A 17,173-nucleotide genomic window follows, 5' to 3' on the forward strand; every position below is an offset into this window, starting at 1 on the left:
CGAAAAGTCGCTGTTTTCGGTCCTTTCACAAGTGCATTTCCGTTCGATCATAAGACCCTGGTCTTATTTGCGATACACACACATCGCATCGACATGTACATGCGCAAGTATGCATACATATTACTCGTGAATGCTAGTACAATGGGACCATGATGATCCTCGTTTCGTTTTGTGATTTTCATTCACTTATAAGTGCATGTTCTTATAAGCAAGAGTGCTCTTATATTTGAAAATAAGAACATGTTCTTAAATGCGTGAGATTACGGTACATGTATCACCGTGCCATGCGTCTTGTTTCCACTGTCCATTGACCCAAAAGGCTTCGTACATGTAACCCAAGTACAGTTCGTATCTGTTATAGCATGTGTGTTTGAAAAAGTGCTTTCGATTCTTATTTCCGATATTTTCTTATCCACGATAAATCAAGTATCACATATATGCATGTGCTCAGAGGCACGACGGCGGTCATCGTGCATGCAATGTAGTGCAACTGTGCATGCGGCTATTTATAGTACATGTACTCTTGTGGACATTGAAATCCATTGAGAAATTGAGTGGCCACGTGGCACTGGCCTTGCAGCCGCGAACTCTGCTCGTCCATTTTGCAGTGTGTACGTGAACTTCAGTGCGTGTACGTGCTAAGGCAGCAATGGAAATAAAAATTTCCAATCAGGCCCAAACGTACCTTGCCAGAGTGCTCAAACTGACAAGTCAGTGAGCTCTGCATAACGCAAACAGCAAAGGCACTACCCCACGCAAGAGCGCTCCACTGCTACAAGAGCAGGAGCGAAATACTCAATCTGCGGACAGCATGCTGTTTCGTTCTTTTTGAACTCATCAGCGCAGCACATGTAACTTACTACCAGTAGACAAGTTGATTTTTTTAATTGGACAGTGATTTTCATGATTTTTTACATATTTTGGTATTTCGGAAAATTTAGGTGTAATGTTAAATTAGGTGATCCAAGACGAGTACCGAAGTTACCGAAATTTAAATTACACCGAAATAAAGGTGTTATACAGTATATCACCACAACACATGGACTTGCTGCACTACGATGCAATGCGAGTCGGATCAGAACTACACCGGACAGATGTTATTACTGCAGGCGATACACTTTGTGCTAATCTGGCATGTTTCGCTACCCAAAGTCCATTCTTAGTTCTCGTACCGTTAAAACATGTGCTATGATTGTGAAATTAAGAGTTCACTCTTGTAGGCATTGTATTCTAATACAGTACACGGTCACACTAGAGCTGATTTTCACTGTATCACGGTGTATAATGCCACCATGTCTAGCTTGTGCTGTGCTGAACTTTGGAGCTCGGCTGAGTGCAAGAATTCGACGATGACGATTCATGCCGCATCTGGAAACGTCCGATCGTTTCCAGAAGTGTGAGGACAGTAATGTGTCTGTGCAGTGCTGATTTCTGCATGATGGTGTTCCCTGCAGAGTGGGGCTGTGACTTCACTGGTGACTAATGCAGTATGTAGCAAACATGACTACTGTGTAAACACAACATTTTGTACTAGTAAACACGTGTGAAAATACTTTCTAGGAGCAAATCATAATCGTGTGTTCGGCAATACTGGCCGAGGTGCTTAGAAAGTCCACACATAAAACCCTGGGATGGTGCGGCGCTTATTTCAGACAGGCGGTAATGAAGGACCGGCCCCAATTCCAGAAAAATATGATTATCTGTTCTTACCTGGCCTTGCTACTATTTTCTGGCACTGCGTCTGTGGAACATGTGCCAGCAGCATGGCAAGGCCTATCAACATACATCGCAGGGAATGGTTGCTGCTGGAGAACTCCGGCCTATAGTCAAACAGAAATTTAGCACCAAGAAAAGAAGGAGCAGGAGTGCTAGTGAGTACGTCAGTCGAATGTTGTTCCAAGCACATAGATTCCATGTACATACAGGCCCGGAGCCAGCTCCTGAGAGGTGGTACGGCCCCAGGCCCGATCATTACCCTATGCCCAATTTCAGCGTTATAGGAGGATGAACCTCTAGCTCTATGCGGCATGGTATCTGGTTGTTTCAGCTACTGTAAAACCGGAACGTTGAATGACCAAAAAGTCTAACGTTTTTTGTGTAATTTTGGCATGATAACGTGCAGAAAGTTCAAGCTAACGATGGCTACTTGGCCACCCATCTGTATACGCATCTTTGCACAGACATCTCAAACCGGGTTCGCAATAATGTTTCTTCAGATAACGAAAAAAAAATGGTCGTTAAAACGTTAGACTTTGTGACTCGTTAGACTTTCCAGTTTTACAGTACATCTTATTCCGCTAGCAACAGATATGTAGACAGCACAGTAATCCTCACTGGACAGGAAGAACAGTTGCAGAGGGAGAGACTCTAGCGAGGGGTGTGCGACGTGTACATGAACAGCACCAGCACTAGATTAGCACTGGCACATTACGGTATTTCACTCTGGCCATTCTATGAACACTGGCAATGGTGTACGGACGGCCATGGCCGTACCAGTTGTACCAGTGACGCTGGCCCTGAAATATAGTAACGGACAACACTCATTAGAGATATCAGTACAGGCCCTGCCTTCAAGCTCTAACATAATCTCTGGCCAGGGTCAGGGAATAGTGGGTTAGAACGGCTTCACACTATATACTCAAAACACCCTTTTCCAGAGTAAAAGCTCCTGGTTTCAGGGAGTTCCTGCATTCGCATAGCATTGCTGACCCGGGCTTACCGTATTGCCTCCATTATAAGTCGAAATTTTTTACACTGAACTTCTCAAGCAAAGAAGGGGATTCGACTTACAATCGAGTGTGACATCCTACTTATGTGAATTATATTAAAACAATTACGGCTTGGACCTGAAAATGGGATGCGACTTATACTCGAATGCGACTTATAATCGGAGAAATACGGTAGATGCGGAGCAATAAAACGATGCTTACACCCAATCTCCGGACAGCTACATGTAGCATAGTGTTCGACCCTTGTTCTATAATGTATATGTGTTACAATTATATGGTGTGAGTGGGCGTGCATACGTGCATGTGTGTGCCTGCACTTTGTGCTGTGCAATAATTATGGTACCGCACAGAGGGGGGGGGGGGGGGGGCAGGCTGAGGAAGCTTTGCGTTTCACAATCCAATTAACCGAGCCGGCCACGCCATCTCTCATCTACATCTAGATTTGACTTCTCAGGACCACATGTACACACATGTACATGTACATAGATGAGACTGGGGCGTATTGAAATCTGGATCGGAGTGGATGGGATGAAATAACTATGGCATTGGAACTCATATAAGCACTCATTTGTGTTTGTCTTCACTGGCATTAATTTGGTCTCGCCGTTACTTGTAGAAGTTCTACGATACCAATCCCTGAGTGAGCATGACCTTGTGTTTTCAATGAAACCCTAGAAGAGTGAGAGTTTCTCAGCTACTACATGTACAAAGTGCTCTTGTCCTGATAAGGTCTGCAGAGCTCAGCAAAGCTGTTGGCATCCGTCGGGCTGACAGCGAATGCCTTTAAAAATAGAATCGGCGAAGGAAAGCTGAGCGGGATATGATCGTCCAGTTGAGCACTGGCTCTGGCAGCAGCAGTAGCAACAGGACGGTGTGCACAAGTAAGTTAGTTATCCTGGTGCTAGTATTGTTACAATGGGTATTGCTTTGGTGCCATGTTGCATTCCGCTCCTGGGTCGCCAGGGGGGGGGGGGGGGGTGCTATGGGTACCGGTAAGGTATAGAATTATGAGCGCCATTCGGAACTACCCCTAGTCCTTCTAGCCTAGGCACACGTGGACGAGTGTCACTGTGGGTACCATAATGGTTGATGAGACAACATTATTTGAGTGATGCAGTTCATTGAAACGCGTGCATGCATCCGTGGTCATACCGGCATTGCTTACCACTTTGATTGAGCCATGGTGGTAGGGAACAGACCTCCACCACTTCCAGCTTCCAGCACCGGTAGCCACTCGCTGTCAACAAACTTAGAAGCACCGCAAAGGCCGTCGCTCACCTTCTCCTCCCGCGTTGTTCTGTCTCTCGGTGTCTTTACCTGCAGCTGCACCTGCCCACTCTCGTAGAAATGCCAGTGGTGCGTCACCGTATACTACACACTAGCAGTAGCAAACTATCTCACAAGCAAAAATAATATGAACTGGCTTTTCAGAGAACTGATTTTGTTGACGTTTCAAGAGCTAGCTGGGCTCAGCACGATATCAGCCTAGGTCAGGACTCAGGACTACAGCACAGGAGTCACCTCGCACAGACTTCATTCATCCATTCGCGCTACAATTCACACCCTCGGCTGGCTGCTGTCCGCGTGCCCTAGCCCAACAAACACTGAATCGCGAGACAATCGTCGAATGGTTCCTGTTCTCTGGCGCTACCGCAGACCTGGGAAGTCAATACGCCGTGGAAGGTACATGTCATGTCAGCTAGCTTCAACTGCTGGATCCAACCCAGCTAGCACTCAACTGCCTGTCACGGCAAACACAAAATTGTCATTGGGGATGAGCGGAGATTTTTGAGCTCTCGTGATGTGTGCACTGGCTCCAGCCGACTACTGCCAATGATTATTGACCTGACGTTCCGACCCTCCGGCACTCAGGATCTTCACGGATGGATGGTGTGCTGCGCGCGCAGTGTGGAGTGGAGTGCAAGTGGGTCAGCGATGAACTCGCCACTGTCCACGGCACTGTCGATAGGCTAGGCACCAGCAACGTTGTGGATCGCCGATCTACCGGCGGCGAAGAAACCTGCCGAAACTATGGCCACAGCGCCAGTTCACGCGTCTCTGTGACGGCTCGGTAGGTGTCCACCCATCTACCATGATCTGCAGAGGTAGTGTCCGATGAGCTGTGAACAGGTGAACAGGTGTGAAGCTGCGATGCCTGGCACGCTTCTCATATCCTTGACGGGACAGGTGAGACTAAGAGTAAGAGGACCTTGCATCATCTGTTGTTGAGTGGTGTCACGATAATTGTCTCGGAGGTGATAACTGATATGTTGTGTGCGCGCTCGTGTGTGTGCGCCCTCGTGTGTGTGCGCGCTCGTGTGTGTGTGCGCGCGCACGCGTGTGTGTATGTGGTGTGTGTGTGCGCGCTCGTGTGTGTGTGCGCGCGCACGCGTGTGTGTATGTGGTGTGTGTATGTGTATGTGTCTGATTGTTCGCACAAGCAGCGAGCGCAACTACATTTTGGTACGACCTGAGTCACCTGAGTGCACTATAATTATAGCATGCGGTGTCCTTTCTGACGGTGGTTGGTTCATTGCTGTGGGAATGTCTCCTGGGACTGGATCATGAACTGATGAAGGCTTTCAAAGCCCGTGGCACATACCCGACTTGATTAGCCGCAAGCCGTTCTCTTGCTATGCGCTTTATGCACACCGTGTAGCTGCTGCTGCTATCACAACCACTGTTGACGTGCTTGATAAGAGACTTTCATTGTTGAGGTGAAACCAAGGCAATGGCAACACTACGATTAGTAGGAATGGGGCGTGGTGCACGAGAGCTCAGCACAAGTCGGAGGCGCTCAGACTCAGCAGTTAGAACCGTGTAGAACCGTGTATAGTGTTTAGGTACAGAGTACTTTGTAGTGCAATACGAGGCAAACCACTTCCTTTCTTCGGAGCCGCAAAGATGTACTTGGAATGCCGCCGATTCACCATAGAAACAGCTGGCGAGATCAGGAACGAGGTGCCACTGTGCGGTGAATCATGAAGAGGGTGGTGTCGTCAATCATCGAAAGAATGGCTCTTGCTGATGCCGAGTGGGTAGGCATCAACATCGGAACATCGTTACGAGTACTGAGAAAATCACACTTGCCACTTGGAAAACACTGTTGTCGTAACACTTGAAGCAATGCAGCATGTGCAGCATGCATGTGCTGCATGCATGTTCCAGGCAGTCAAGGATCGAGAGGGCCACCCTTCATTGCGTTCACTGAAGTTCTCAATAAAATGGCAACTGCCCCGAAGCAATCATGGTAAATGCTCCAATCAAAAAACTCGCGCCTCGTCCCATCAAGTGACTCATTGGGACTTAGCCCTGTGCTAACGCCCAGTAAGTAGTTGCAGTAACCCTGTTACTGCACATAGTTCCGACCTATGGCTAAGGCTAAGAAGCCTAAGGTAATATAATTATGTACGCTGCCAGGGCTATCGATCATCATCAGATATTTCCGATGAAAGGGGGAATTATAATGATTGTAGTTACTCGTTTGCGCAGTTAGGTTCCATGGACTGGACATGCACAAAACCCGATGTTGCAGGAGTACTACTACTACTACTCGTACTAGCGGCTAAGTAAGGGCGAATACAGTCATTATTGTTCACCAGGGCCTTTAGAAGGCCTATGATTATGAACGCTGAACTGAGCTTCTGTACATAGAGTAGAAATATATCCACATACACTGTGTGGTATTGTGCAGGAAAACTACTTACCGAGTGGAAGGTTCGATGGATTTCTCGTGTGCTCATGGGTGGCAGTCGTGAGTCAGTCAAGTGAGAATTCAAGTCAGCAGGAAAAGCGCCAGCTCCCACGTAGGGAGCAACACACAATATTCAAAAACAGTCTTTAAAGGGGAAGTATACCCTAAAATCAAATTTTCACCAGTTGTAGTCTTCGGGGTGCTGAGTCGAATGGTCTTGGTCCGAGGAAGCTGAGACGCTCCCTTCCTCCTTTATTCCCAATCGAACTCGCGCACTTCCACCGAAACTGGGTGACTGCGCCCTACTAGATGGGGATTTGTATGCAAAATGTCACTAAAAGCGCCATTTCGTTCTTATAAAAGCACGGATGACCGCGATTGGCCCATATTATATGTTGTAGTCTTTTGGACGCTGAGTCGACTGGTTTTGGTCCGAAAAGGCTGCGATGCAGCGTTCCTCCTTTATTCCCAATCGAACATGGTTGAACAAGCGGTCACGTGCTCCTGCGTACATCAGTCAGCTGGTCGCCGTGCCTGCAGGGTACAACTTACTAGCCTGTTTGACCTTTTTTGGGTGCAGTCCTGTCACTCGAGTTGAACTCGAGTTGAACCTTGGTGTGAAAGTTGTCGCCTGCTGGCGTGGTGACCAGGTGATTTGGGCACCCAGGAGCACGTGACCACTTGTTCAACTATGTTCGATTGGGAATAAAGGAGGAACGCTGCATCGCAGCCTTTTCGGACCAAAACCAGTCGACTCAGCGTCCAAAAGACTACAACATATGGGCCAATCGCGGTCATCCGTGCTTTTATAAGAACAAAACGGCGCTTTTAGTGACATTTTGCATACAAATCCCCATCTAGTAGGGCGCAGTCACCCAGTTTCGGTGGAAGTGCGCGAGTTCGATTGGGATTCAAGTAGGAAGGGAGCGTCTCAGCTTTCTCGGACGTGACCAAGACCATTCGACTCAGCACCCCGAAGACTACAACTGATGAAATTTTAATTTTTGCCTTAACTTCCCCTTGAAGGTTATACTCATTGGGTATTACGCTCCTCGGCATTCGTCTTGTTGTGCACTCTCGGTAGGCTGCTCTACTGTAGTACTGCTGCATTATGCACTGCCCGCTACTTTTCGTAGCTAGAGCACTCTGGCGCTACAGCGACGTGGTTCTTCTTATGAAAAGTGTGGAAAGCATTCTCCAGTCTCAAAAGTCGGAACGGAATGTGGAAAATATACGTGGATAAGCAGTCAAAAGGCTGCATTTTTTTGTTTGCCAAGTAATTAGTTTTCCACATGTGTCAGTATGTCTAGTACCAACAACGTTACTTGAAGTCTGCAGACAGGCCGGTTTACGGACAAGAAAAGTCTGGGATGCATAGCTAAACAAGTAAATTAGTTACGAGTGGAAGCTGAAAGCTGAAAAGCCGGCTGAGAATCACCGTGAGTAGGGCATCATTGCAAACACTACAGTTAGCTATGAGCACAGCAGTGGGGAATACCCCTGACAGCCGGATGACTGGCAGTGCTGCACTACTCGTACCACTGCTGATCAGTTTGTACTCGGCGTGCTAGATCCCCCGTGCTGGTACGGCTTACGCCATGAAAATCATCGGGTGAACTTGAAACACTGACTTGACTGGCTTGGTTTGCAGCCATCATTTGCAGCTTCCTCGGAGGCCGGTATACTTTGAATTCACTCCTACGTCATAATAATTATATTCTGCTTCAACTCAACCTGTGGACAGTACCATGTTCGGGATTGATAGTTTTTCTCAGGCCTGGGTGCTGAGTCTTCAGTCATCCAGGCTATATGGCAGGCTTGGACAAGCACAGGCTCAGTAGAAACTGAGAAGGCCCTTCCATGTTGCCTTACTCTGCCGACTGGTCACAGTAACTCAGGGTGTGGATGGACTTTTCCCAGTGTAGATATTGCTGCTGGCTGACAGGACACCAGGGCTCTGGGGACTGCAGTCACAGAGATTAGGTTCGGACATACCCAGCTCAAGTTGCACTCCCAGCGGAAAGCTGACGTGAGTGAGTCGCTTGTCCCGCGCCTCCGAGAGCGTTTCGGCATTGCTGCCGCCGCTGAGGTAGCGTTCCTTGCGCGGTCTGGCCTGCAAGTGACGCGGGCTTTGAGGACTCTGAGGACTCTGAGGGCTCTGCTGGGCGCTATCGGACATCTGTGGAGAACCCAGGCTACGGTGAGCTGCCGATACTGGGCTGAGGAGTATTGAGTCTGGCTGATGCCGTGGGCTGCCGCCTCCTGAACTTCCGGTGTGCTCAGTAGTAACAAGACTGCGAGTGTCCACAGCTGCACATGCATCAAACAACGCCATGGTGTCACGTATCTCCCCCGAGTGGACCACAGAATCTTCCTCTGACACACTGTTCAGTCGAGGGTCCTGGAAGGAGAAGAAAGACGTGGTGAGTTCGCATTCAGTGGCGGGGAGACTTGGTTGCAGGCGAAGTTCTTTTATTGGACTAACTGGCTCAGTCATTGCCTCTGGGTTGGTGATGATGACGGGGTTGGTGTCGTCCGCTTTGTTGTCACCTGCCACGCGTTTCACCGGGGTGATGTAGCGGAAGTTTGATGGCACGGTACCACCAGCGCTGTTGCCTGTCGATTGCTTGGAGCGAAGGGTTTGACTCCGATCGCTGTCCAGCGTGCCATAGTCAGCTCGTACCCACCATAGTCCGACTGCAGGGATATGCACATGCACATACATGTGTGTCCGCAGATTGAGTGTGTGTGCAGATATATGGACATGCACAGACACAAGCAGAAAGACACATACACACACACACACACACACACAGGCAGACATACACATACACATGGTATGGCTGTGCCGGTGATAAAACAAGCGCCAGGGTGCTTGCAAGACACCACGGGCCGCGGCGCGTTCCATTACACCCATCCACTCTAGAATCGGGTAAAAAAAGAAGGACAATATGATTGTTATGACTAATTGTCCACCAAAATAACCAGATCATGTACTGTAAGTCAACAAATACTCGGCGCATGTTTATTTTCCGCTATTTTCAACCTGGTCATGTTTTGGCCGAAATTTTGTTGCAGCCGAAATTTTGTTTTGCAAGGTTCAGTGTGACAGTGTATACAGGCAGCTGCAGCACAGGCCGAAAATTTGATGCGGCCGAAATGGGTTTTAGTTCTGGGAGACCGACATTTGAATGGGCCGAAAATTTGTAGACTTGCAGTACAATCACTGCGGCGAGTGCAAACCACAAGGCATAACACTGGAAAGGGGGTACTGAAACATTCAACAACCCGACACCTAGCTCCAGCACATCTACGCGGCACAAACCGACAACCTTCCAGCTTGGAACACCCAGGCTAGGAGCGAACGCTTTGCATTAAGTTCCATTAACCTACGGATGGATGTAGAAATACATGTACATCCAGTACAGGGGGGGGGGGCATACTGGATGTTTGTACATCAAAATTGTAAATTGTGTGGTATTGCTGAATGTACATCGATTATGATTTAATCATGAATGACGCATGTACAGGTTAGACCTCGCTATAACGTAATGATCTCTGAGGTATGGCAATACTGTGTTATAGCGAGGTTTATGTTATAGAGAGTTGGGTCCGCCAATATGCAACATGTGAAAAATGGTGCTCTTTCAGGCGTGTAGCACCGCCGTTGGGGGTGGTCCGGCCATGGGTGGTCCGGGAGGATCGGTCCGGGGGATCTCCCCCAGAATTTTTTTGAAATTAGGGTGCAAAATCCTGCATTCTGGCCACTTTTGGCATTGTTTTACTATGGTGGTCGTGGTCGGGCGAAAAAGTGGTCCGGCCAAAGCCGGACCGGCCGGAGCGGCTGCTACGCGCCTGTCTTTGCTTACTGATTACAAGTGTAGCAGTAATGATCCACTCTGATCAACTCACTTACTTAGGGTTGGTTCACATAAGCAAAATCGGCGCCGCAAGACATCGGCGGTGAGCCAGCTCCCGATCCGTTGTGCATACGGTTAGAGTACCAAATCTACTACAAAGTAGTACAGAATGTGCCCAAATGCTACGACAGGTTTGCCAATTGAAGCTTCAATTCTTTGTTTCTTCAGTAGTTTGTCTTTCGGTGATGGCCACTCTGTGCTACCTTTTACTGGAGATCATGAGACTACTTCTACACCTTTTATTGCAGTCTAGTAAGCGGTGGGGTCGAAATTATGCGCGCAAACGTTGACGAAGTCACACGAACTTGTAACGGAATCACAGCCATTCCGTTCCCCGGGACGCAGGACACAAAGGACAAGACTAGTTTGGTTTACATAATTATTATTGACATTACGGAAATGGAGACAACACTCAAAGGGACGAACAAGAAGACTGACAAAAGGACTCTCGACTACAAAATCGCGCATGCTCATATCACACATGCACGCGACTAGACGAGACAGTTTGGGGAATGCCATCACACAGGAAAACAACACATCATTTCACAACAAACTTGTCATGTATCCTTCGTATTTTTCATTTATTTCAATTGTATTTGTCTCATAAGTTGCACAGCAGTCAAGCAGATCATCCGAGAAGGAAGGGTTGGTATGCTGACTTAATTTTAGGGCTCAAATGGTTAGTCCGATTAACCGGTTGCAGACCGGTTACGAAGAATTAACGGTTAACCGATAAAGATAACGGTCACGCAGTAACTTTTCAGTAAATTTTTCAAGTATCAGGTCGTTGCAAAGTATGCACTTTCGCAGGCTGTCGCACGCGTACGCAATTTCTGGGCTGTCAACTCGGTCATATCTGGTCTCTTGGTGTGAGAGTATGTATGAATGAGCATGCAAGAGAATGTACATGTGTGCGTTGTACTGAATAGGGTACATTTTTTGAATGAATATATTCAAATATACGGTTAAAAAAGAGTCTGCAGGATTGCCGTGGCTTATAGGTTATAACCGTTAAACCGACCGTTAGCTTAGCAGTTAACCGTTAGGGGTAAAACCGTGACCGTTTGAGCCCTACTTAATTTGCCACCTTGAAACGACTACAAGAATGGCGAACGGACCTCATCTTTAGCTTCAATTTAGGAAAATTTAGGATGAGTCTTGGTTTGAAATTTTGACAAAGTCTGGCTCCGGTGGCTCCCGGCGCGTACCGGCGATATGTGAGCCAACCCTTAGGAAGTGCGTGTATGTACGTGTATGTACGACATCTACACGTACACTGTATGTTCTAGTGTGTCTACTGCATGTGTTCAAAACACTACTGTACTTCGAAGTACACACTCTGTACCAAGTCTACACGACTGCAGTGTGCCGGGACTGTTAGAAGAATCGCTTGAATGCCAGTATATGCGTTGAATGCAAGCAAGGCTAAGAGTATGCAGCCGTGAGCAGAGATTTCAAGAAGCGAAAGTGATTTGGACCGTGTCGCGATTGTATGACTGTTTGTGAATATTATTGCAGTCTCTGTGCGCGTGGGACCAAGCGAACACTGCGGAAGAGTGTGTTATAGCGAAATTACGCTATAGCGGATTATGGTATAGCGAGGACATTTTGTACAGAAGTGATGCTGTTTCGGTAGGGACATTTGTATTTTCAACAAAAAATACTACTTTGTACGTTATAGTGAAGTTTATGTTATAGCGGGGGTCGTTATATCGAGGTCTGACCTGTACATTCATTATTCAACCACACGTTAGATCTTACCTTTCCGCCTTCTCTTGGCAATGATCAAGGACAGCAGGACGCAAGCAGCTGCTGACACCATCACGCACACAGTGATGATAGTGACCACATGATTGTCAACAAACAGTACATTGGCAATGTTGTCGGACGGCGACTGGTCTGTCGTATTAGAAGATGTTTCATTGGCATTGTCACCGCCAATTACGGTGACCGGTACAGTGCTTGTACCATCAGAGACACTTAGAGATACATTATCCATAACAGCACCATCAGTACTGTCACCAGGATCAGTTATCACTGACATGTTCCCGTCTTGGTCATTCGTAACCATGAGCAACACCGCCCCGGTAGAAGTTGCTCCTGTAGGTGGACTAGGTGAGGCAGAAGACGCAGCACTGGTATTGCCTGCTCTAGTCTGACTCGGAGTACTGTTGGCTGATGTCTGAGATATTGCTGTGAGAGGCTGTGAGCTCTGTGCAGTTGGCAGGACAGTAGCAGATGTCAGAGGAATACTCCCAGCATTACCTGTTGGAGAAACGGTGGGTAGCGATGAAGACGTCTGTGCGCTGCTGCCTTCGTGTGATGTGCTCTCCAGTGTTGAGCTGACTGAGGCTGCGCTGCTGGCACTTGACGCTTCAGTAGCACTGGACATTGCACTGGGCATTGCCTGCATGCTGCTCGTAACTGTCGCCGCCGTAGCACTCAAACCTGGCACGGTGCTGCTGAGCGGTGCAGTTGAAGACTGCACGGTTGTTGCAGGCCGCATAGTCATGAACTCACTGGATATGCGTGGCGCGGGCATGTGTGTACTACTCAGAGTCACACTGGTACTGGGGCTGCCGCTTGCCGTGCCTGTCCAATGCAAAGGAGAACGGGAGAAAGCATAAATCAAAAGGTTGGTTAGAGCGTTGATCTGTGCGCATATATTTCAGGTTGAAGTTCGGATTAGGATTTCTCGTTGGGCTCGTATGAAGTCGTAAATGATGAAAATGATTGACAGCCACCAAAATGCAATAACACCCAAGAAAAGAACAAAACTTCAGTCTCCTCACATTAGCAACATCCTTGAAAACTTCCAACCAGAACTTTCGATGCCTTCTCAAAGAGTCATCAGGTGGAATACAGGCAAAAAGAAACTGATCAAGCACAATGACATCTTATACAGCAGGGAGGTGAAAGGAACAGCGCGAAAAAGATGGTCAGAAACAACACGGTACAGAGCGTACTATCATACAGATAGAAGGAATGGCAAAAGGTGCAAGTGTAAAGAAGCATAATACTGACAAGCATGCGAGGTATTGCGTCAACAATAGACAACCAATGAACAGAACTCATGAGTTGTTGGCGGCCTACCAAACAGTCTATTTTAAAGCGTGAATTCAATTTGCTTCGGCTCGCAGCGATCACACTTTTTAGAGTGAATAGCGTTTTAGCTTCTACGTAGTGTAATTATTGAATGCTCCACTGCAGCAGCTGCTGTGTATTCACACTACGAGTAGAATGGACTTTTAGAAGCCGCCTAACCTCAGCAGGCAGAACAAGATTAAATTCACACTAGGGCTGTTTGGTAGGTTGTCAACAACTCATTATTTCTGTACATGGGTTGTTTGTTGTTGCCGCAAGACATCCCAACCCTGTTAGATTTCTTCACACTTGCACCTTTTTGTGTCATTCCATGGTATGTGTATGAGGTTATGAATTTTTCGTATTGTTTCTGACCATCTTTTTCGCGCTGTTCCTATCACCTCCCTGCTGTATAAGATTTCATTGTGCTTGCTCAGTTTCTTTTTGCCTGTACTCCACCTGATGAGAAGGCATCGAAAGCTCTTGTGGAAGTTTTCAAAAGTGTTGCTCGAGATGAGCTAGCACGAAGCAATGCTGCCCCGCTCTTTCCCCAGGAAACACCTCTCCCTCTCTCCCGCTTTGAAATTCGCTTCCATAGAATTGGGCACCATTGCCCGTTTGGCCTTGCGAAGTAAAATAAAAAGCAACAACAACAACAACAACAACAACAACAACAACAACAACAACAACAACAACAACAACAACAACAACAACAACAACAACAACAACAACAACCGTGAAACAGTCAGCAGCTGACAGGTACAAGTGTTACTTTCGCTGAGTCGCAACTCTGTATCTAGAGCAAGGTTGCTGCCCCTAACCAGGAATGATGTCGCGTGACATGGTGAGTTGAGCGCAACGAGAAACACATCAACATGCTGCTCTCCAAAAGAAGTCAATCGGTAGCAACCGAATGTATTGTATTGTACTTGAACATGCCTGGCATGGCATGGCTGACTTACCTGGTTGCAATACGCACTCTGCGTTGGTGATATTATACTCATACCGATCACTGACACAGCCACATAGGAATGTTCCCTCCACATTGTTGCAGACAGCAGTGTCCGGCTTGCCACATATCGTGCTCTGTGCCACACACACAATGGATAAGACAGCAAGTTGATAATCATAATCAGACCAATGAGAGAAACAGGAAATAGTGTGCGTTTGTTTCAACGGAGTGCTGTGTGTGTGTATATGCACATGGGTGTGTGTGTGTGTGTGCACGTGTGTGTGTGTGTGTGTGTGTGTGTGTGTGTGTGTGTGTGTGTGTGTGTGTGTGTGTGTGTGTGTGTGTGAGAGAGAGAGAGAGAGAGAGAAAGCAGGAGCGGAGCAGAGTATAACTTACATTCACCTGACACTCATTAATGTCCGCACAGTCCACGCCGGTGCCCTCGAACCCAGACGTGCATTTACATTCTGACTCCGTGCCATTACCAGTGGGTACACACGTGGCGTTGGCATGACAATCTGAATGTGATTGGCTAGTGTTTGACGGCAAGGAGCAGACCTGGCACTGCGTAACCGTTCCTGGTCGTGCTCGTCTCCATGTCGCGTCCGAGTAGGCAGGTTGGCAGCTGGAACAGTGCTCGCCGCGAGTGCGGTGCTGGCACTCGCACTCACTAGTTTCCCCTGAACACTGGCTGGCATGTCCAGAGCAGTCACACAGCACTGACATGAGAACATCAGACACTGCATAGTACCGCCACAGATCAAGATCGTCAAGTTCCGTCGCAGGTAAGGCGTCCGGAAAGCCAACTTCTTCAAAGACGATGACGACTCTGTCGGTGAAGAACAAATCGCGGACAAGCTGCCGTTCACTGGGCTCTCGACTGGTCGCCAGCAGAGTAACATTGGCAAGGTCCAGGGTTACATTCAGCGAGCTGCTAGCAAGCTCGATGCAGTTCGTCGTCACTGGCATGGCTGCACAATCACGTGCATACGTGACTCCGGTGTCTGACTTACCCGGTCCTGGTGTCAGTTGGATACTCATCTTAGATGGTGCTACAAACGTGAAGTCGATCTGCAAGGAACGCACGTACATGGCTCTGGGAAGATGTAGCGACAAATACACTGGTGTCGAAACATTGGATCTTGATTGCCATCTCCCGCCGGTATTGCTGGCAAGGTTTGAGGCAAGTCGAGGTTGAGCTCCATCGCAAACGTCATTCCCAACGATACCGTTGGCTCCCAGGGCACGGTAGCGGTCGAAGCCACCCACGCCACACTCGCTGTTGGATGTGACATTGAAGGCGGGCAAGGTGCGCACGTCGTTGAACGGAGCTGGCTGACAGTACTGTGGCTGTCCCGTGGCTGTATAACATTGCCAGGGGCCTGCGCCTGGTGTACCTGGCGAAGCCGCCGTGATAGCACCGATGGTGCTAATTACCGTCAGGGCACACAATTCCAGCCGCCACATCCACATCCACACCGAGAGTACAGAAGAAACAACTCCTGGAAGTCGGTCTGCGTGTTCGTAGCTAGCAGGCCGTTTGTCGACCATTCGCCAAAGGAGCATCGCGCTTTCAAAACTGGCAAAAGGTGGTCTGCAGAAAAGTCAGCCGTCCGACGAATTCGGCACCTAACTAACCGCAGGCTGACTGCTCGGACACAGACTCAGTGCAGGGTGTGACAGGGACGGAAGGTTCGTTAGCCAACGCCACACAACTTCCACCCTAGGAACTTGTAGGAAGCCAACAATGACGGAAAGAGCAACAGAGTGTTCCTGTGCAACTAAAAACGGAGTTTTTCGTCGTTGATGGTCAACGCCTAGCGCATATGCCATGGTCTATCGTAGTATCAAGTTTTAGCTCATGGTCCGGTCATCTGGTCATGCTGAACTCAGCAGATCAGCGGGTCAGCTAGCTCCTAGATCCTGGGTTGTTCTGTTTGTACTTGTGGCGAGCTGAGATGTGTTCTGTTTTCGTGAAAATGTTGAGTAGATCTACAATGCTACCTGTAGGCTGTACAGTGCAGGTAGCGGTGACCACGAGACAGATCGAGTTTCTCATCGCATGGGTGAATCGTGTGACAACGAACAAAGCCATCATCATACATGTCAAGATTCACGATAGCTATCCGAGCGCTCACGGCTGATCATCAGCCCCGGCCCCATAACGTGGACACATACCACAAGGCACAAGTACTAGTATGTAGTAATTCACGCCACAAGCCTGTAGCTGTAGTGTAGATCTACCGTCAGACAGCAGTCAGTGGACCCGCGCCAGTACTCATACCGGATAGCAGACAGACTCTTCACTTCCCTTGCCCTACATTTTTGTTGTAGGTACGTGTATGATGATGATGACAGCTACAGCAGGGTGGAGGACAGGCTTCCTGACTGCAACCAAGGACTTTGGCGGTGGGTCCCCTTCACTCATTATGAGTAGAGATGAGTCGAACAGACTCATACCCCACGGCAACTAATCATCGACTTCCTCACTAAACGCTATTGTCACTCACACTGTGACTTTACTACTTACATGTATGTCTCAATCTCCTTCTTCACCACCAGGGCACCATGGTCTTGACTTACTTACCACTTGTCTGGATATAAGTTTGTAGCTAGTCTAAGCCAGGTGATTTACAGATTATCAGTTGTCTGAGGATTACTACAGTGTTACATGGAGCGGAGCCTCTGATGTGCAATCTAGCCGGTTCTCTTCTGCCTTTGTGGCTCCATCCTTGTTGTGGTGTTGAACACTCTATACTCTATACAACTATTACTAGCCTGTACACATGCACAC

General features: G+C 48.1%; 2 protein-coding genes across 2 annotated transcripts in view; both read right to left on the minus strand.

Moving 5' to 3' along the window:
- Window positions 1-4,923, minus strand: part of LOC135808706 (sushi, von Willebrand factor type A, EGF and pentraxin domain-containing protein 1-like) — a 33,197-nt gene extending 28,274 nt beyond the window's left edge. The window contains exons 1-2 of the mRNA XM_065321932.1: window positions 3,895-4,923; window positions 1,711-1,820 (exon numbers count right to left, since the gene is read on the minus strand). Of these exons, the coding sequence (XP_065178004.1) occupies window positions 1,711-1,820; window positions 3,895-3,911 (127 nt within the window). The 5' untranslated portion in view covers window positions 3,912-4,923. The remainder of the gene's footprint in view (window positions 1-1,710; window positions 1,821-3,894) is intronic.
- A 2,725-nt stretch (window positions 4,924-7,648) lies between these two features.
- Window positions 7,649-16,329, minus strand: LOC135808711 (uncharacterized). The gene is made up of 4 exons (XM_065321936.1): window positions 14,776-16,329; window positions 14,390-14,513; window positions 12,105-12,935; window positions 7,649-9,120 (listed from the first exon to the last, which is right to left on the minus strand). Exons 1-4 carry the CDS (start codon window positions 15,943-15,945, stop codon window positions 8,318-8,320), a joined length of 2,928 nt encoding a protein of 975 aa, XP_065178008.1. The 5' UTR covers window positions 15,946-16,329; the 3' UTR covers window positions 7,649-8,317.
- Between the last annotated feature and the right edge of the window lie 844 nt (window positions 16,330-17,173).

The sequence above is a fragment of the Sycon ciliatum genome, chromosome 2 (assembly GCF_964019385.1).
Source record: "Sycon ciliatum chromosome 2, ocSycCili1.1, whole genome shotgun sequence".
NCBI classification, from domain to species: Eukaryota; Metazoa; Porifera; class Calcarea; order Leucosolenida; family Sycettidae; genus Sycon; species Sycon ciliatum.